This window comes from Culex pipiens, chromosome 3, assembly GCF_016801865.2.
Source record: "Culex pipiens pallens isolate TS chromosome 3, TS_CPP_V2, whole genome shotgun sequence".
NCBI classification, from domain to species: domain Eukaryota; kingdom Metazoa; phylum Arthropoda; class Insecta; order Diptera; family Culicidae; genus Culex; species Culex pipiens.
The window spans coordinates 164,427,010-164,448,188 of NC_068939.1; the positions used below are offsets into that span (position 1 = coordinate 164,427,010).

Below are 21,179 nucleotides of genomic sequence, written 5' to 3' on the forward strand. Positions count from 1 at the left end.
CTCCCCATTCAAGCCTTCGGACTCCTAGGTTCGAGCAGAAACTTGCAATAGAGACCACAAAAGACCCGGGGGTCGTTAATGTGGATGGTTTGATTTGATTTTTCATTGGATTCCATTTAGAGCTTTCTAAGCTTTTCATCGTTTATATCGTTTTCAAAGTTTTCAATGCTCGCGACGCCAATGGCTTTCTACCTAAAGTACTTTGCGATTGAGTGTGTAGTGGTGCGGTTGTAAAAATAGCTACCGTAATCTGGGGTGAATCGGGACTACAGTCTGAATAGGGACAGCAGTTTCTAGAGCACTTAAAGCTTTTAAATTTGGAAATGGATGTACACATTTTGTTGGCCTGAGTCTGTTCTAACCGAAACCAACCAGAAAAATCAAAATATTGTGCTCCAACATGGTTAAAACTGCTGTCCCAATTCGCCCCATGTGTCCCGATTGACCCCAGTTTACGGTATCTCTGACTCTGTCACTTTTGTACCTCGATTTTGCTTTGCGCCTGCTTTGTTCGGTTTAAAGGCTAGAAAACCAAAACCGCGGTGTGCGTTGTCACTGGCGCATGGGAAGCTTGCTATGCTCGCGTTTGTCATAAACGCTTGTTTAATTAAGAATTTGTACGATTGAAAATCTTCTTTTGGTGAAAATTGCGTTTTCAATTTCATTTGGAAAACACATCATTTATAATACCTTGCTTTCACCATAAGATTTTTTGTATTATATCACTTTCTTTTGTGCTGACGTTATAAATAAACAAAGACGATGTTATGAATTGAATGAAGTTCTACCATTGTTATATTCTTTAGTAATAAAGGCTCTATCTCACCCCAGGTGGGATTAAATCGAGTTTTATTTCAATCAGAGCATTTTTGACTGGTCTTTAAATCTATCTTAAATTGATTTACGGATTAACCTTATCACAAATCGCAATTAGAATAAATGTTGGACTACAGACTACAGTACTACAGTAATAATATATTAAGCATACTATTGTAAAATTAGCTCTTCGAGATATCCCACTGCGCAGAGCTTTGATATTTCGGAGAAAAAAAAACACAGCAAAAATACGATGATAAAATCGCAAGCAGAACCATGCCCACTTTCCTCACAAAGGTAAAGTCATTTAATATTACACACTGTATATGCACAGTTATCCTACAAATAGAAAAACAGTTGCAGCCGACGTTGAACCCCGACGTTGAAGCACTTAAAGAAAGGACTGGCGCCTTTGCCCACACGGCTATCAGACCAATTGAAAGTAGAAGGGATAAACGTCTGTATCAGCTCAATAATTCAATCAAGTTGGTTTACCATACCGACTGGCTACATATTTCTGGTTGTAAAATTACATACAATTTAAAAAAAAATCATATTGCGAAACATATTTTTCATCCAAGCTTTTTTCTGGCAGCTGGATTACTACTTTTTTATGCGTATTGAATGCAAAACAATTATGCTGATTGCTGATTTATAATGCATCTTTTTCAACAAACCGTTGATTCCATAGCTTGTAATTTCAATTGTAAAAACTTTTTTTATTGTTTTGTGAAGTTTACTAAACTCTATTTTATCTTCAAAAATTTGATCCAAATGAAAAAAAGTGGTTAAGACTTGGATTAACACATATTTATTTATTTTTTTCGCTTTATTTAAGTAAACACATAAAGATGGCCCTAAAACAAGTTGAAACCCCGAATGTGAGCTTTGTTGGTAAAAAATATTTTTCAAGATGGCTGATTTTACATCTAAAACTATAATCAAACAAGTTTTTGGACTTTTGGTACACGTTTTTCCAAAAGTTATGATTTTTTAGAAAAATTGAAATCACTTCACTGTGACACTTTGAAGCATAACTTCAAAGCGTCACAAAGTTTCATCGAAATAGAAAAATACAAAATAAAATCATACCGTCATCTGGGATGAATCGGGACACATGGGGCAAATTGGGATAGCTGTTTTATCCTAGTTACTGCACAATATTTGGATGTTTTTGGTTGGTTTCGGATAGAACAGATACACATTAACAAAAACTGTGCATCGATTTCCAAATATGAAGCGTTTTAGTGTTCTAAAACCTGCTGTCCCTATTCAGACTGTAGTCCCGATTCGCCCCAGATGACAGCTAAATAAAAATTAAAATTTGAATGTTTCTAAAAAATATTAGTGTTAAAAAACCGAGTGTTTGAATGATTCTCCGCTTTCCACACAATCTAAGCGTACTGCCAACGTTGAGTACGCTGCAAAGAACCATCTCCATCACGATGACCCAGATGCGATTGGGCGCAGAATCTGCTGGGTGCAACGGACAAAGAGAGATCTTCCCTCGGCACCACCACCAACCCAGAACCCATAAAGTCAGAGACCCACGACGAAGGCCGTGGCGTCTTCCTCTGGGAAAAAGCATCAACCAACAACGGAAGATGTGCCCTGCCCAAAACCAGTACGTCTCGCACACAAGAGCATAGAGTGTAGAGAGACTGCTGAGGAAAGGCAAGAAGAACACATTAACGAACAATCGTGAAGCGAGATTATGGTCTTTTCGTGAAATCGCTCCATTATAATCTAATTATTACCTCGGTGCCACCTTCCGCGTTCCAAGCCACAAAGATATCACATATCGGTCCGGCAGCACCGTGGTCCATCCTCGGCATCGATTCCACAGCGGTTCAGCGAAGGCAAAAGTCAGCGTCGTGTCTAGCGCATTCGAGGGTTTGAAAGAGGGGTCTATCACGCCGGGTGCATCTCGTTAGACCCCTGGACTATAGCGCGATGCAGTCGTGTCCTTTCTTGAAGAAATGTTTTCGCAGCTTTCCCCCGCAAGCCCTTTCCGTCATGGACCAAGGGGCCGCTACTGAGACGTGAAGCTTTCAATCCATGCAAAGCCATAGCTAGAGGGAGTCTTATTTAGTGTAATAGAGGTGTGTGGTAGGGTAAAGGACCATTTTTGTGGTAAATCTCTATTGTAGAACATTGAAATCAAAAAATAAAAAAATCATGTCCCAACGTTGGACACATCACCCTAATCACACCGCAGACAGATCCCGCACTTCTCGAAAAAATCCGTTCGGGAGTTGATGATTAAATAAGTAGGCACTGCTTGGGCCAAACTCCCCGGCCCACTACTGAGACCGCGAGGGGGGATTTCTCCCCATTTTTGGTCAACAAGTACTACCTCCTCGTCACAGCCTAACATTTTGAACTCACTTCCTGACACCCGGGGTCACCTGACGACTGCCGATCCGCGCGTGGAACCGTATGTCGGAGATTGTGGTGGTGCACGAGCTTAAGCATGACTACCATTACGGGGGTTTAAGGGTACTTCCCACCCCACGTGTACGTGAGGCCACGACGACGTCATCAGATCTACAGATCGACCCCTTGAAACCATCGTGCGGTGGGACTTCTTGGATGACTTGAAACTTTTTTTTTGCATTGCTTAACTATTTTTCTCTGAAAAACAACTCAAATTGCCCCACCGTCAACCGCAGTTCAACAAATCTGCCCATCGTAATTCAAATCCCGCGGCAAACAAATGAGATTCGCGGGAACCACGTTTGGGGCCACGTACTCACCGTGCTAAAGTGTTTCGTTAAATAGGTTTTAATTGGCAATAGTCAAGTCGGCCAGGTTGAGCCAGGAAATCAAGTCGAGCTTGCTCTATTCAAATTAAAGTAATGTTTCCTTCCCACCGACGACCGGCCACGACGACGACGACGACGGAATCGGATGCTGACTTTGACTTCTTGGGAGCACAAACCAACGCGATTGACCCCTGGGGCACGATGCGATTTTGCTCATAGTAGGCGATGCGACACGAAGGGTTTTTCGAAACTTGAGGGAAAAGGGACGGTTTTGTCCGTCACAGGCTGCGGCGTTGCTGTTTATTATTGGATTACCAATTTGTAAATATTTCTATTTTTATAATTATCGTTTTAAACCATTACATAATAATGTTACTTTTTTGGAAATTAAATATTTTTTTCAAGCCATGTGCTCAAACAAAACTTTCTGTCTTGTTTACTAATATAAAGGAAATTTTAACATTTTTATCAATGTGTTTTAAGTCAAACCAGTATTAAAGACCCCTGAGCTTAAAATATAAGGACAACTTTTTTTTCTATCCAAAAACTTATAAGAGCTAGTTGTTCTTGAGTAAAACACTCCGTTTTCGCAAATCGAAACTTTTTTTTGTTATTATATGTTATATGGATGAAAATTCGTCCTTGTATTCCCTATGCATCATTATATTTTTCTCTATACAAATTCAGATACAAGTCATACAAAATGCGTAGGTAAATATTTGAAACGAAATGCTGTATCTCTTGAGAAGGATTTTTTGATCGATTTGGTATCTTGGGCACAACTGTTGTTCGGATTTTTCGGATAAAAAGGTGCACGGAAAAAATCATTTTTTATTAAATCATTATATCACTGATAGTTGAAGTCACAAAATATATTTTTTTTAATTATGGAATTTTTTTTAAATATAGTTTATGGGACTAAAAAATTTTTTTGAGCCATGGTTCATGATGTGTACATATGGTTCTGAAAATAATATTTCATATTATGATTTAAAAAAAAATGATTGTCGAAATAACGAACATAATTAAACAAAATTTTAAAATTTCTGTGTTTCCCGTGTTCAGTAGGTCATTTTTAGCAACTTTGGTTCTAAGAAAAACTTCACTTCTCTTATTTTATGTTATTTTATGTTAATTTGTTTAGTTTATGTTTGTTTTTGATAGTATTTGCTCTATTCTACCACCACCTATGATTACATTTTGCCTATCTAATTTTTTCATGTTTTTACAGTCATTTTTTCAATTTTTTGCTTTTTCACAATTTTCTGCTATTGAATGGCACCATTATCATTTAAATTGCACAAAAATGCGTAGAGGCATAATCTGGGACACTGCAGAAATTACGGCATACTTCATTTTACTAAAAATATAGGAAAAATATTAGTATAAACACTGCCAAAGTGACCCCTAAAACAATTACATTTTCAAAAACATTGGCAACATTAGATAATACATGTACACAGAAAAAATCATGGTAATATTACATCTGGGAAGGGGTACATCTTATATGCCAGAGGAAATGTTTAATTTTACCTCTGAAAATATGTAATTTTACCACTTTTCTGGTGTAATGTAACATTTTCAGTCTAAATTGAGGTAAAATTACATCATAATTAACCTCTCAAATTTACACAATTTTTTGCTATGTACAACTTTCAACCCTAAAACTTTATAAAATTATAAGAGTTCTTCTTTCCAAAAAGCATTGGAATCCAAAAATTAGTTGAAAAATTTGTTTTTTGGCGATTTTTTAGATCGAAGCCCGTGTAGAGCAAGATTGGGTTATAGAGTTGAAAATTACAGGCTATTTAATTAAATATTTGAAAAACTCATTTTCATCTGTTCTAAATCTCAGAAACTAAAGTCCAAAAAAGAAAATTGTAGAAAAAACGAAAAAAAAAATTAAATTTCCGAAAATTATAATCTAAAGGTCTATAACTCAAAAACTGTGCGCTTTATCAAAAATTTAAAAAAAAATTAAATTATTAAACCACATTTTCGATATTTTTCAATATCTTTTTTTCTAAACTTCGTAGGTATCTCTGGAACCAGAAAGAGCACCATCTTGCACTATGGCTTAAAAGATTACAGTCCAGACTCAATTACCCGAAAGCCTAGGTAAAAATTCACTTCGGATAATCGAATCTTCGGATAATCGAATCACAAAAAACTATTTTTTTGCAATTCCGTCGTGAAACTACTTACTTTTCCTGTCATTCTTGAACGACGAAATAGCCTACTTTTCTGTACCCAAAATAACAGAATCAAATAGCAACACTTTTCAAAATAAATGCTGAAAAGTTCTACTTTTCAGCACTCAAATGGTTTGGAGGGCAAAAAAATAAAAAAAGCTGAAAATTGAAATTACCACGGTGTCAACATTTGAATGGAAAAAGTGTTTTAAAATGCATCATACACCTGTCCAGTTGTTTTGCAATCATTGATTTTCAAAATTTCTAATTACCAACGAAAATTTTATTTTTGCGAGAAAAAAAAATTGCGGTGCTGTACTTCATAAAAGTTTAAAATATTTTTAAACGAGTCCTAACATGTTAAATATGATTATCAGTGCAGAAAAAGGCATTTAAGATATTTCTCAGTTGATTATACTTCTATGTCCATTGAAATTTTGATATTTTGTTGAAAAAAATATTTTTTTGCCCCCTGATTTTTTGGGACCTAGGTATTTGGAAGGAACATAAACTTTGAAAAATATTTGCAGCGGCCTAACAAAATTAAAAAAAAAACCTTTTTTTTTTGTTCGTGATTCGATTATTCGAAGTTCTATACAAACCTCTGGATAATCGAACTTCGGATAATCGATTCTGGACTGTAGTCCTCAGGGTAGGTAAACCATCACCATCGCACTATCATTGATGCATATTTCGGTGCGTTCCTCGTCTCTTAAAACTTCTCTTCTCTTTCGCAGCCGAGTGATGGTCGGCTTGCTGTCGCGAATATCGAAAGCCCATCACATCGACGAGAAATACTCTCTCGCTGGCTCCGATGAAACTATCGTTCCAACCGGAGAGACACGCACACGAAATTGCTGTATACATACACTGGAGCTCATGCACACAAATGAACTCATTTCTACAGGGCTTACGGGCGAGAGAATTTCACAATTGTTCTTTCTCTTGCTTTCTGAGCGAGGGGACTGGCTGTGTGAGAGATTTTTTTCCGTCTTACGCATCGGTTTGTTCGTTGCTCGCTATGTCATCGGCGTCGTTTTCGTTTCTCTCTCTTGATGCAGTTTTGGGAGAACGCCGAAAATTTGATGATTTGAGCGAGGGACGATATCTAAAAGCCCTCGGCCATCGGCGAGGAAATCAGAAAATACCATCCCTGGTAGTCCTACAACTTTGCCGAAGACACCAATTCGATTTTTAGATGTTTATATATTTATGTACTTATTTTGTATGACCAGTCGCAAAATTGTATGGAGACTTTTTTTTGCAAAAACTAATTAAAATTTGAATGTACGAAAAAAGTTTCAATCGAATAATAATTAAATTTAAATTCGCAATTTTATTTAATTTTATTTTCGAAACTTTAATGGTTTGATATTCAGCAATTCCCCACGAAAACAGCATGGAAAAAATAAAAGTGCTCGTATCGGGCTCAAAAAATTTCTGGCCGAAATCATTAGACTCGCATTTTTTTTTTGTTTGGCCATTAGGGTGACCTACGCCGTGTTAGGGTGGTCTGAAATATGGCCATTTTCGTCGATTTTCGCAAAAACCACTTTTTTCGAAAAATCATAGCTCCTCGCCATTTTAACCGATTTCAATTGTCTTATACGCAAATGAAAGGTGATAAGTTGGCATTTCAAAGAAAAATAGTAACAAGTTTCAAAAAACTAGCCTAACATATGAAAAGGGGGTATGAAACTATAAAATGCCGTTTTGACGGTGTCTGGACCAAAGAGCCTATGTCTGGAAATATTTTTATCGGATTTCCCTAACATTTTTACATAATATACTAAAATATGCGAGGAGTTCATTAACAGGATTCCGAGATATGATTTTTTGAAAATAAAATCCGTGTTTTTCGACGCGCCACGCGCAAAAACCGAAAAATGACGAAAAAGTTGATTTTTTGCCAATTTCGTCATTTTTCGGTTTTTGCGCGTGGCGCGTCGAAAAACACGGATTTTATTTTCAAAAAATCATATCTCGGAATCCTGTTAATTTACTCCTCCCATTTTTTAGAATGTTATATAAAAATGTCCGGGGAATCCAATAAAAATATTTCCAGACACTGTCAAAACGGCATTTCAAAGTTTCATACCCCCTTTTCATATGTTAGGCTAGATTTTAGAAACTTGTTACTATTTTTCTTTGAAAGGCCAACTTATCACCTTTCATTTGCGTATAAGATAATTGAAATCGGTTAAAATGGCGAGAAGTTATGATTTTTCGAAAAAAGTGGTTTTTGCGAAAATCGACGAAAATGGCAATTTTTCAGACTACCCTAACACGGCGTAGGTCACCCTAATGGCCAAACAAAAAAATACGGGTCTAATTATTTCGGCCAGGGAACCCCCGCAAAATTTTGAGCCCATCCGAGCACTTTTGTTTTTTTCCATGCTGTTTTCGTGGGGAATTGCTGTATTATGATATTTTATTAAATTATCATTAAAAAAATATTTTGCAATATTTTAGGCCTGTCCATGATCACTTTGTATGTTGACTTATGCATACCAAAAAATTGTAAGAAAATCATGAAAATTAAAAATTTCTTCACAAAAAGCTCAACAAAACTCTAAGTTTAATCCAATAATTGAACTGATTTGACCACCTATTCAACCCCGTGGCTCAATCCTCATTACTTCTAATCAAAACTGCCGAAACTTGTCTCAATCTGGAGTTAATTTTCACCAATCTACCATCACACACACACAGAAAGCCAAACCAAACCCAACGAACCAACCAAAGCTACACCAGAAAAAAAAACAGTATTCGGTGTAATTCAGGAGGCCTCGTTTCGCATTTCGTCAGTTTCGCCCAGGGGGAATTCTCTAAACTTGCGCTGCTGACTGACCAGGCCCAAAACGGACGCACTCTCCTCAAGGTCGGGACGCAATTTTGGAGAAATCCAGGCCTGCTGCTGCTGGCCATTTACAAAACCATTTATCGGCCTTTGCGTGTGTGTTTGTGTGAGTGTGTGAGAGATGATCGTAAACTCGCGAGAGCACGATCACTCGATCTCGCGAGAGAGTAGACATTTTTTTCTCGCGAGAGATTCTTCCAATTTACTCTTTCTCACTCTCACGATCGCGATTCTTGCTCAATCTTTCCTATCGATCGGCAGGTACAAAACAGGTATCCGAAGATAATAACATTTTTGGGACCCTCTCGGCTCGGAGTGAAAAAGGGCACTCGGATCGTCCGAAATATTTGAGCTGACCCACGAAAGGGAGAAATAGAATCAACAGGAAAGGGGCGCACGAGGGAGGAGTCCAGCCCTGGTGGCGGCGGCGGCGGCATGACTTGGTCTAAATTTCGGAGGGGTCACCACAAGATATCGATTACAAGGCAAGAGGGGGTCAGGGATGGGAAATAGGTTGCTTTGATTGTTTTAAACAACGTACAGGTTATAAAATTCGGAACAATAGGTTGTTTGAGCTTAAAAAGAGGAGTGAGAGGATTGTGACATGAAATTTAAAATTTCAGGGTTGAAAATAGGGAGAAATTTGTGAGTCTGTATATAAATATTCTTTTCAAAATTTTATTTTCAATTTTACCCTCCAAATACGATTTCTAGCTACGAACCCGTTCATGTCCACACCTCCATTCATTCGCAAAGGCTATTGCGAGATCGAAATGATGCTGATGATGTTGTTGATTGCGATGATATTGCGAAGGTGAGAAAAAATCTGCCCGGTAATGGCGATATGGGAGCCTTCAGTGCCTTCTAATTTGGGCACTTTTCCTAAATATTAATAACTTATTCTTTAAGATCAAGCCGCCGCCGCCGACGCCCTCGCCGAAATTGTTCTAGGTCTCACGAGGGGCGAAACTGAAAGTGGCCGCCCCAGGATGATCATGATGATGACGATGATGATGATGATGATACGGTTAGCTAATGGTTGGTGGGCGGCGGAGAGTTCCTTCCAATTCCGTTCGATAGAAGCCACCCGAAAAATGTGACAGTCATCTCTTTTCATAACTTTTTCTCGAGATGCGCGATGTTTGTGTTGAGTTTTGCCCGGGAGCAGCCCCAGGAATCGATCAGCCAGCGGATTTCGGCACCCGAAAACCAGAAAAAGATCAATGTTAGAGTAACCGAATGAGTTTTTGGAGGGTTCGTCATTTAAAACTCTTCATCGAAATTTGGACACCCTAAAATTGACCCCCACAATTCCGATTGTGTAGATAGGTATAGAAATATCTTCATAATGCAATATATATTTCCCGGTCTTGATTGCTTTATTATATCGCTAAATTGTACCACCGCGCTGCGACCGATTGTTCAGTGGGAAACCGAACGACATGATACGCAACGCTTGCCGGCGGAGATCGGATCCCTGTGATTGCTGCCGTTCTGGCTAGCGGATGCCAAAAGTGACGGTTCATCAACACTATCCGTTCAAGGTCATAGCTGTTGAATGAAGCACGTTTTCAAATATATCATATTCTTATCGATTTAAAGTCTTTCGCGAAGATATAGGGGTAATTCTCTACCAACTCACACGAAATCGGAAAATGTTGCCCCAACCCCTCTTGGATTTGCGCGAAACTTGGTCCTAAGGGGTAACTTTTGTCCCTGATCACGAATCCGAGGTCCGTTTTTTGATATCCCGTGACGGAGGGGCGGTGCGACCCCTTCCATTTTTGAAGATGCGAAAAAAGAAATGTTTTTCAATAATTTGCAGCCTGAATTGATAATGAGATAGAAATTCGGTGTCAAAGGGACTTTTATGTAAAATTGTACGCCCGATTTGATGGCGTACTCAGAATTCCGAAAAAAACGTATATTTCATCGAAAAAAACACTATTTTTTTAAACTCTGCCATTTTCCGTTATTTGACTGTAAATTGTTTTGAAACATATCATTTTAAGGGAAATTTAATGTACTTTTCGAATCTACATTGACCCAGAAGTTTCATTTTTTCATTTAGAACAATATTTTTCATTTTAAAATTTCGTGTTTCTTAACTTTGCAGGGTTATTTTTTAGAGTGTAAAAATGTTCTACAAAGTTGAAGACAACAACACAAAGTTGTAGACAATTACAAAAAAAATGATATAGAGCAGTTCTCTCAGATTTCGGTCATACGATTTTTTTTGTATTTTTTTATCCGACTGAAACTTTTTTGGTGCTTTCGGCATGCCAAAAGAATTCCATACAAATTTGGCAGCTGTCCATACAAAAACTAACTTATTCCACCTATGTGGTTGGAGCCTTCCTCACTCATTACTAACAATGGCTGATTTGATGGGGTTGTACACAAATTTCATCTATTTTTTAGATTCGGATTAAGAAAGTACATAAATATCACTTAAATGGCCATATCTCGAGACAGGGTTGCCAGATCTTCAATGTTTTGGACTTTTTGGAAAGGTCTTTTGATAACCTATCCAACGATGGGTCGGATGGTGGATCCGGACATAGTTTACATACATTTAAATGAGACCCGGCTACAAAAAAATACATAAACATCACTTAAGTGACCATATCTCGAGACAGGGTTGCCAGATCTTCAATGTTTTGGACTCGTTGGAAAGTTCTTTTGGCAACCTATCCAACAATGGGTCGGATGGTGGATCCGGACATAGTTTACATACATTTAAGTGAGATCCGGCTTCCAAAAAGTACATAAATATCACTTAAGTGGACATATCTCGAGACAGGGTTGCCAGATCTTCAATGTTTTGGACTCGTTGGAAAGGTCTTTTGATGAACTAACCAACGATGGGTCGGATGGTGGATCCGGACATAGTTTACATACATTTAAGTGAGATCCGGCTTCCAAAAAGTACATAAATATCACTTAAATGGCCATATCTCGAGACAGGGTTGCCAGATCTTCAATGTTTTGGACTCGTTGGAAAGGTCTTTTGATAACCTATCCAACAATGGGTCGGATGGTGGATCCGGACATAGTTTACATACATTTAAGTGAGATCCGGCTTCCAAAAAGTGCATAAATATCACTTAAGTGGACATATCTCGAAACAGGGTTGCCAGATCTTCAATGTTTTAGACTGGTTGGAAAGGTCTTTTGATTACCTAACCAACGATGGGTCGGATGGTGGATCCGAACATAGTTTACATACATTTAAATGAGACCCGGCTACAAAAAAATACATAAACATCACTTAAGTGACCATATCTCGAGACAGAGTTGCCAGATCTTCAATGTTTTGGACTCGTTAGAAAAGTCTTTTGATAACCTAACCAACGATGGGTCGGATGGTGGATCCGGACATAGTTTACATACATTTAAGTGAGATCCGGCTTCAAAAAAGTACATAAATATCACTTAAATGGCCATAGCTCTAGACAGGGTTGCCAGATCTTCAATGTTTTGGACTCGTTGGAAAGGTCTTTTGATAACCTATCCAACGATGGGTCGGATGGTGGATCCGGACATAGTTTACATACATTTAAGTGAGATCCGGCTTCAAAAAGTACATAAATATCACTTAAATGGCCATATCTCTAGACAGGGTTGCCAGATCTTCAATGTTTTGGACTCGTTGGAAAGGTATTTTGATAGCCTAACCAACGATGGGTCGGATGGTGGATCCGGACATAGTTTACATACATTTAAGTGAGATCCAGATATATGTGAAAACACATTTTTATACATAACTTTTGAACTACTTATCGAAACTTCAATCTTTATAAAACTCGATCTATGGGACCCTTAACCAAGTTGAATGCAACAGGTTTGGGTCAAATCGGTTCAGCCAGTGCCGAGAAACATGAGCTAGTTTGTTGGTCACATACATACATACACACACACATACACACATACACACACACACACATACACACACACATACACACAGACATTTGTTCAGTTTTCGATTCTGAGTCGATATGTATACATGAAGGTGGGTCTACGACGTTTTTATACAAAGTTCATTTTTAGAGCAGGATTATAGCCTTACCTCAGTGAGGAAGGCAAAATTACATTTGAAAATTCAAAAATCAGTATCTTTTGAAAGAATTTTCTGATCGATTTGGTGTCTTTGGCAAAGTTGTAGCTATGGATATGGACTACACTGAAAAAAAATGATACAAGGTAAAAAATTTGGGTGATTTTTTATTTCACTTTTTGTCACTAAAACTTGATTTGCAAAAAACACTATTTTTATTTATTTTTTTCTGATATGTTTTAGAGGACATAAAATGCCAACTTTTCAGAAATTTCCAGAATGGGCAAAAATCTTTGACCGAGTTATGATTTTTTGAAACAATAAATTTAATTTTTCGATGTAAAATCAAATTTGCAATCAAAAAGTACTTTAGTAAAAATTTGATAAAGTGCACCGTTTGCAAGTTATATTCATTTTTAGGTAACTTTTTTGAAAATAGTCGCAATTATTCATTTTTCAAAATTAGTGCCCATGTTTGCCCACTTTGAAAAAAATATTTTTGAAAAGCTGAGATAATTCTCTATATTTTGCTTTTTTGAACTTTGTTGATACGACCCTTAATGCTGAGATATTGCCAAGATTTAAAAAAACTGGAAAATTGATGTTTTCTAAGTCGATATCTCAGCCACTTAAAATATGAAACATTCGTGAAATTGTTTCTGTTGGGAAGGATATTGAAGTTCCGTTGAGCGAAAACACCGTTTATTTGATGTTCATATTGCTAAAAGCTAAATTCCTTTATTACTATAAATTCCAATTTAAATGTAAACAACTTACATTAGTCTTCAAATCTGGAGCAACATTTGAAAAGGGCGCATAAGCATTTTGACAGCAAGAACTATTTTGCAAATTCAGAGCCAACAAGTAACTATTTGACAAAACCCGCAGTGTTATAAAGTAGCTGAGAAGGCCAACTATAGTTTAACATTTCGAGTATTGTGAAAAAGTTTCCTGTTGGCTCGGAATTTACAAAATAGTTCGAGCTGTCAAAATGCTTATCCGCCCTTTTCTCGTGTTGCTCCAGAAATCTGCTTATCCTTCTCCAACCAATTCCAGCAGATTAAACTCGTACTTGACCGATTATGGCCTGACGTAGCGCACCTAAATTCAATTCAATATTTAGGACATAGTTTTACAATTCATTCTAAGTATCTTACTTACAAATTGATTGTTTAATATAGTGAATATCTTTAAACAATCGCTCCTACATCGTGCCTACCACTTTTTCTCATGCAACCCACACATTCAATCACCGATCGATCGACCCAAACCTTTTGACATTTACTGCCGACCTGTCCAATGTGACGTTTCGGGCACCCGCGGCGGCGCCTTGTAGGAACGACCAAGGCAACGCTGCGCTGCAACCTGGCCATAGGGAACCGGTGGTAGACGCCGTAACAGTTTCGAAAACATTTTTTTTAATCAAGACTAATATTTCAAAAGGGCGTAGTTTTGAATGTTTGGACAATCGTAGCCACTATTCTAACAAATCTTAAAACTTAAAATTTGCTGTTGAAATTACACTTTAAGTGGCTATATCTTGAAAACGGTGCGCTTTATTTTATATTAAAAGCCGAAGTAAAAAAATCGAGAAAAAAATTGTTTTCTCAAGTTGCGTTTTTTGGCCCCTAAAACGTACACAATAAATATAAATATATGGAAAATTGATTTTTTATGGAACGAAAGTATTTTTTTCCGTGTCCCATTTTTTCAACCTACAACTTTGCCGAAGACACCAAACTGATCTGAAAATTTGAAATTCCTTCAAAAAATACAGATTTTTGAATATTTACGTACCGTTTTTGTATGAACAGCTGCCAAAATCTATGGAGACTTGTATGGGTTGAACCAATGACACAAAATGGCTTCTTTGGTCAGAGGAAAGGCCCCCCAAAAGGTTGAGCCAATTAAAAAAATATAAATCAAATCCATTTCCAGCTTTGGTGGATAATCGCTCAGGGAGCAACTTTGGCGAAGAGTGCCATGAGATTCTTCCACTTTGAAAAATGTTCCAGCGTGTATATACGTCCCTCAAAACTCTAACTATTCTTTCAAGCCTCCCCGAAAAATCGAGTGGCAAAAAATATATTTAAAAAAAATCAAAATTTTAATGGAAGCTTAAGTGCAATCAGCTGAAATTAATTTAAAATGCATTCCCCTGCGTTTGGAATCATTTTTAGCATGTTGTTTTGAACAGTACCAATAAAAATTTATCTTTCGCTAAAATTTTAGTTTTCGTCAAATCTTACATTTTTTTTAATTAAAGATTGCAAAATTGAACTGAACAAGTGTAAAATGCATTTTAAAACACTTTTTTCATTCAAATGTTGAGACTACGGCTCGTTATTTAAATTTTTATTTTCTTTTTTATTTGTTTACCCTCTGCACTGTTTGACAAACTTGTTCCCTGGGAAAGTTGATCTTTTTTTTCGAAATAGAGCCAAATAAAAATCCGCTTCAAAAACAAGACCGATTGAAACGCAGATTTCCTTCTAAGTTTGTTCAAATAGCCAAGTTACGCACTTTGTCAATACTTCAATCTACCTGATCTGTTCTCGTTGGCTTGCTGTGAGACAAAACCCCTTTGCATCATGATCGCGATTTTCCTTTGATCTTCAGTTTCTTCTCCCAACCAGCCGCGCTCGCCGCTCTTTTCTCATTTTCTCTCCCCCTTTTTTCAAATCTCACGCGAGCTTTTTTTTCCTTTCTCCACTCTCTTCTTTCCGAGTTCGTCACTTCTCTCGCAATGCAATTCCTCTTCACAGCTCCTCGCACACAGCAGGTTCGTCGCTTGATGCCAAGATTCTCATCGATTTGAACGATCTTACCGGGGTTGGTAGCAGCTCTCTGCTGCTGCAGCAAACGGGGGGAAATTAATCGGATGTCGGTTTTGCACGGGTGTAATTTCTCAAGAATGCTTCGGCGTCCGGCGTTGATGGCCTTCTAGGGGGAGAGAGAGAGAGCCCCACGCGGATCCTGTGTGGTGGGACCAACTTCCTTCCATCCTCAAAGTAGCGGCTAGTAGGGCAAAAAAAAGAAGGAACTTTCTGACGATCTAATCAGCGCTAATTAATCTGCTGTATGGCAAAGAAGCGCGGGGAAACCCTTCGAACCCCCGGCGGCAAGGCCATCTTCTTGGAGCCGAGGACGAGGACCAAGAAGCGTGGAACGGTGGGTAAGTTGAAACCGAAATAGATAATGGAATTTTGATAAGGGTTTTGCTCGAGCCGAGGGAGAGCAGATTGGAGGGCGCGGTTTTCAGCTGCTGATGTGGCCGCGTTGTCGATATGGCCGTGCGGTCATCAGTGGCCACCGAATGAATGGTGGGGGACCAGGGTGGGGAGGGGAGGAAATCAATTTCGCCGCGCAGCACCACCACCTTCTCCACCAAAAAAAAACCTCTCCAAAGAGTAGCCAAATGAGCAGTTTGTTTTGGGGTCTCCTCTGTTTTTGTTTCGCCACCAGCACCACCGTCCAGCAGGAGAAGAAAGGTACGGTCGGAGGTTCATCATCACCGGGGTTCGGACCTGGTGGAATTTTTCGGCCGCGGTGCCATGTGTTCGATTTATTACGGTTCACGTAGTATCGACAATGGGGTTGCGATCGATCGACCGGTCCTCTTGTGTTGTGCTTGAGAAAAAAGAAGAATGTATGCCTCTGATACGGGAATGGATTTGAGTCGAGTTCAGTCTACAAACTGATTATTTTGGTCATATTGTCCCGATTTGACCCAACATTCCCCAATTTGATTTGATAACAATAGTCCAGACTCGATTATCTGAGCCCGTTGTTCGAATTTAGGTTATCTCAAGGTTTCTTAGAAACTTCAGATCATTGAATCATGGTCCAAAAAAAATCTATTTTTTTTCATTTTCTCACTTTTGACATCAAAATCAAGTTCTGCGACCCCACTTTAGTCAAATTTGTGCGGTTGCATAACCTGTTACATTACCAAATGCATATTCTCAATATTTCATCTTTGCCATTTTGGCCGCCATCTTAGATTTTAAATTTGCAATTCACTTTTGTGCATTTTTACGGTCGTATTTAAGCTCAACGAACCAAAACAAGACAAATCAGTGCATTTTACCAAAATGTTGTGTTCGGATAATTCTTTATCGATTGCAAAATTCATTTTGAAATCATCTGGAAGAACTTTTGGTACTATACCGCCCCAAGTCATTCAAGCGGCTAGGCCTACTGCGTTGCATTAATCGCAAGATACTGATTCTGTGAACGTAACCCACATTTCATAGAATCATCTCACTGGAAAAAAAGTAGTAATCTGGCTGCGTGTAAAAGGCCTAGGTGTAAAATAAACGTTGCATTTTTTTGAAATTCTATGTAATATTACACCCTGAAGTATGTATCCCATCAGTATGGGAAACCTACTTGACCGAAATGTCAAGCTCAAATCTGCGTTTATCCGTTTCATTTTTCATCGGTCTGGTGGCCGAGTGGGCTAAGGCGCCAGGCCTTACTGTTGGTACTGGGTTTGAGTTCCGTCGGTTGCAACTGTACAAAAAAAAAATTGTACATGCAGTGTGTAATATTAAGTGTCTTTTTTGGCGAAGGTGAGGTGCATGCTTTTGCACGCGATTTACCATCGGTTTATTGCTGTGCAGGGGAGCAAGGCATGGACAAACGCTCCGAATTGTTTAAATGGATTTTTGAGGCATTATGTCCATATAGTTGTTCTACTAGAATTTCCTTCAAATATGGTAGTAATGACGCTGATTGCGATTTTATTCATGCCAGTCTTAAACAAATTCGAAAAGAGAGAAAAACATTTAAAAATAAAAACAAATAACACATTATTTCAAAACTTGTATTGCTATCGTACAGGATTTTGGGAAATACTAAAAGATGTTTCAATTATATCACTATAAGCACAAACTAATTTTATTTTTTTACTTAAGGAATCAGCGTGATTTTTTTTAAGTTTGGATATTTCCGTGAAATTCCGTAAAATTTAACAATTTCCCTAAAAATAATCACAATTAACAAATCGTCTGCTGTGTGCTATCTTGTGACATAGACCATTTTGGTCGAAAATGAGTTAATGATGACGTTTTGCTATACTTAACCAACACTACAAGATGCTTTAATCCGATTTTGGAAACTCGCTTCCGTTTCCCGGTTATCGCAATGCACACTTGTGACATAGACCAATTTATCATCAAAATGATCGTGCACACTTGTGACACGTCATACATGTTGTTGGAAAATTTTTCTTGTTTTTCACAAATTTATGTATAAAGATACTTTCTAAAGGCAATGCAACCTTTTGTTTATAAAAATAAACCATTGATTTGAGCTTATTTTAGTTTGTATGGGAATTCTGTGCACACTTGTGACACGTAGTACAATTTTACTTTCGAAACACACTTGTGACACGTGATTTTGGTTTACATTATTTACTGTATCTTTTAACTGATGTAACCAAATTAGTTGAAACTTGGAGCGTTTGTTAAGCGATAGTTTACGAACCGATTGCTTTAAAAAGTTTGGCTCTATCATTCATAGTTTTGAAATTATTTACCAACAAACTTTAAAAATCGATTTTCTCGAAAAGTACTAAATGGTCGTTGTCACAAGATAGCACACAACTGACGATTTGATGTGGAAGTCGCGAAATTCGAAATAATAAATTGTAAAATTGCTCATCAATGTATTTGAATATTGTTTTTTTAATCAAATGAACAAAACTATACAGATATTATTTATAACAAATAACTGATTTAAAGTCCTGGCGAGATATGCTCATTATAACATGCAAGAGAAAATCCTATATAAAGTTTAGAGCATGTTATAATACATGATAATTTTTTTCTTAATAAAAAAATGTAATAGAATGATATTCAAAACAGCAAATAAACATAACGCAGAGCTGTTTGAGCTATTTTAAATTTAGATATCTGTGAATTTCATAAAATAACGATGAACAAATTACATAAAACGCAGAAAAATTAAACAATAATCAATCATAAATTGAGTTTTTTTATTCAATTTATTCAACTTTTTAGCACCCATGTCAGTGCTTTTCGATGTTGTTATTTTTGGTAGAGAAAAGTAGGTCATTTTGTCGTTCGAAATCGACAGTCAGTAGTTTCATAAATGAATAGAAAAAATATACCTACTTTGGCAAATGAAATTTCTGAAATCTCAGTAAAAATATGATGGCTGAAATTCTGAAAAATTCTCAAATTCACAAATTGTCAGGGAGTTATTCTGAAATAACACATTTTTGCGTTAATTTTAAGCTGAATTTAGAGTATCATGAATTTTCATTGTTTTGAAATTAGCATGACGCGTAATTTTAATTGTTAGTTCAAAAAAATACTAGCACTAGCTTTAAGGTAAAATTTTTCAGTGTCTCTATTTTCTTTTTAGTTATCCTAATCAATTCCTCCAAATAAATCTTATACTCAAAATCAACCAGAAAATCCGTTCCAAACATACATTTTTATGATATTCCGGTAGTAAAAGTTGCGAATATCATATAAAGACTGGAGTGAATATGCAACATTTTTCATTGGGCACAGATATTTTAAATAAGACAATGAAAAACATTGTTTAACAAAGCAATAAATAAGGGTGTTTTTTCACTGTCTTTCTAGAATGTTCAGAGATAGAACGAGTGAACTCCTATTATCAACAAATTTAAAAAAAAAATGTGGTTAATAAGGAAGGTGAAAATCAATAATTTTCTCATTTGCTAATTTCTTTAAAAAATATTTTGTATTTAGTCCCAATCTAAGCATAACTTAAATATGGTGAAAAAAAAATCAAAGAAATCTGTAGAATATACCATAAAATACCATGTTAATATTTACCAAAAACTTAAAATATATTTTGATCTCATGGAAAAACTACAGTCATCCCACTTATTCGGAACGGTTTCCAAATCGGCCAATGTTCAAAAAATCATAGCAAATCGATAATTTAACTTAATGATTCGCTTTTACCTTCATTTGAAAGATTTTCTTGCGATCTTTCGAATGCTGTATCGAACATCTGCAAATTTTAACTTTTATATGAAGTTTTTGAAGAATTACTTTGACCCTTGAAATCCACAAATTCGGAACACTTTTTTCTTACGAATGTAAACATACTTTGAATCTCTCCAGGAGTACATATTTATTACCAAATAATGACTTCACACACTGAAATCAATGAAACTCAAGCTAAGTGATGTTTTACACATGGTTTGATAACTTTTTTTGTGAAAATATCAGTTAAATTCAGGTGTTCCACAATTGTGTGAGGAACAATAACATCCCACAATTATGAAACAGGTCATTTGGAGGCAGTGTTTTGCTGCTCTGGACAAAATAGTCTTGGAATGAAGTTTTTTGTTCAAAAAGTACTACTTTTACTCGCCAGGACTAGTGAAATAGCAAGATAATGTCCAACTGAAGGTTCTAAAAATAGAAAGGTCGACAGAAAAGCTACTTTTGGCATGCTATTGACACATTATCATCAAAGTGTTCCGAATTTGTGGGTGTTCCGAATATGTGGGATGACTGTAATATTTCTATTAAATATCAGTAATATTCCTTCTATGTAATTTTTCATCAAATCAGTAGTCTAGAGAGACTTCGATAGCGCTGTGCTCTCTTGTACTGAGCTTGCTGTGATTCCAATCTATTTAGCATAATAGAGTAGAGACATTTACTTGTTTTGTTTTCTTTCTCTAGTAAAAAAAATAAGCTCCAGGTTTTGCAACTAAAACACGAACAAACATTAAAACTGACCCGTAAAAAATACCCAAAGTTTCACAACTTTTTTGCTATCATCCTCTCCTCTTCCACCTCCTATCGTATCCCTCGTCATCACCCACAAAATTTCCAACCGAATTCAGTGGGTAAGATGACCAAAGAAGAACCAACAGAAGACAACAGAAAAAAAAAACTCTTCACTTTCGACCAGCATCAGAAGTGGGACCGATGAGGAAGCCGCCGCGCTCTTAAAAAAAACCGCCGAAATTGAACACAAATTTGAGAAAGACGGGGCCTTTCTTCGGCTGCGGCGTCGGCGTGGAGAAATCCGAATCCGAAAAGTTACCCGCGAAAAACAGCAAAATCATGTGCTGCGGCGCGGTAAAGATGATAGCAATCATAATAATTGATTACACGTATACCTCCTTCAATTTATTTATCAAAATCTTCCTCTTACACGGGGTGTGAGAGAGAGAGTGAGAGGAAGAGAGTAAGCTTGGTTCGCTCTCTCGCGAGAGCGACTTGAACGCGAGAGCGAGCGACGAACCCGCGATCGAGGTAGGCGATCGTGCGCGGTCCGCTCGCGCGCTCAGTTTAGTTCAAGCGTACGCGTAAGGTAGTCACACGAGGTCCGCGCGCGCCGTCGTAACGCCGTCTCCCTCTCGCGCGCGAGTTCCGTCCCGCTCGCTCTCACACTCGATGAGGGCCACACAACACAGCAAGTTTCATCTGTCCGAGTTTATTTTTTCGGTTAGCCTAGTTCGGAAC

General features: G+C 37.4%; 1 protein-coding gene across 2 annotated transcripts in view; it reads left to right on the forward strand.

The window, feature by feature from the left end:
• Nucleotides 1-21,179, forward strand: part of LOC120420464 (tetratricopeptide repeat protein 28) — a 380,312-nt gene that overhangs the window by 345,892 nt on the left and 13,241 nt on the right. Inside the window, exon 1 of one of the 2 annotated variants that reach the window (XM_052710088.1) lies at nucleotides 21,001-21,161. The exons of the other annotated variant lie outside the window; for it this stretch is intronic. Coding sequence (XP_052566048.1) covers nucleotides 21,111-21,161 — 51 coding nt within the window. The 5' untranslated portion in view covers nucleotides 21,001-21,110. Of the gene's footprint in view, nucleotides 1-21,000; nucleotides 21,162-21,179 lie in introns of those variants that run through there. 2 annotated transcript variants of the gene reach the window in all.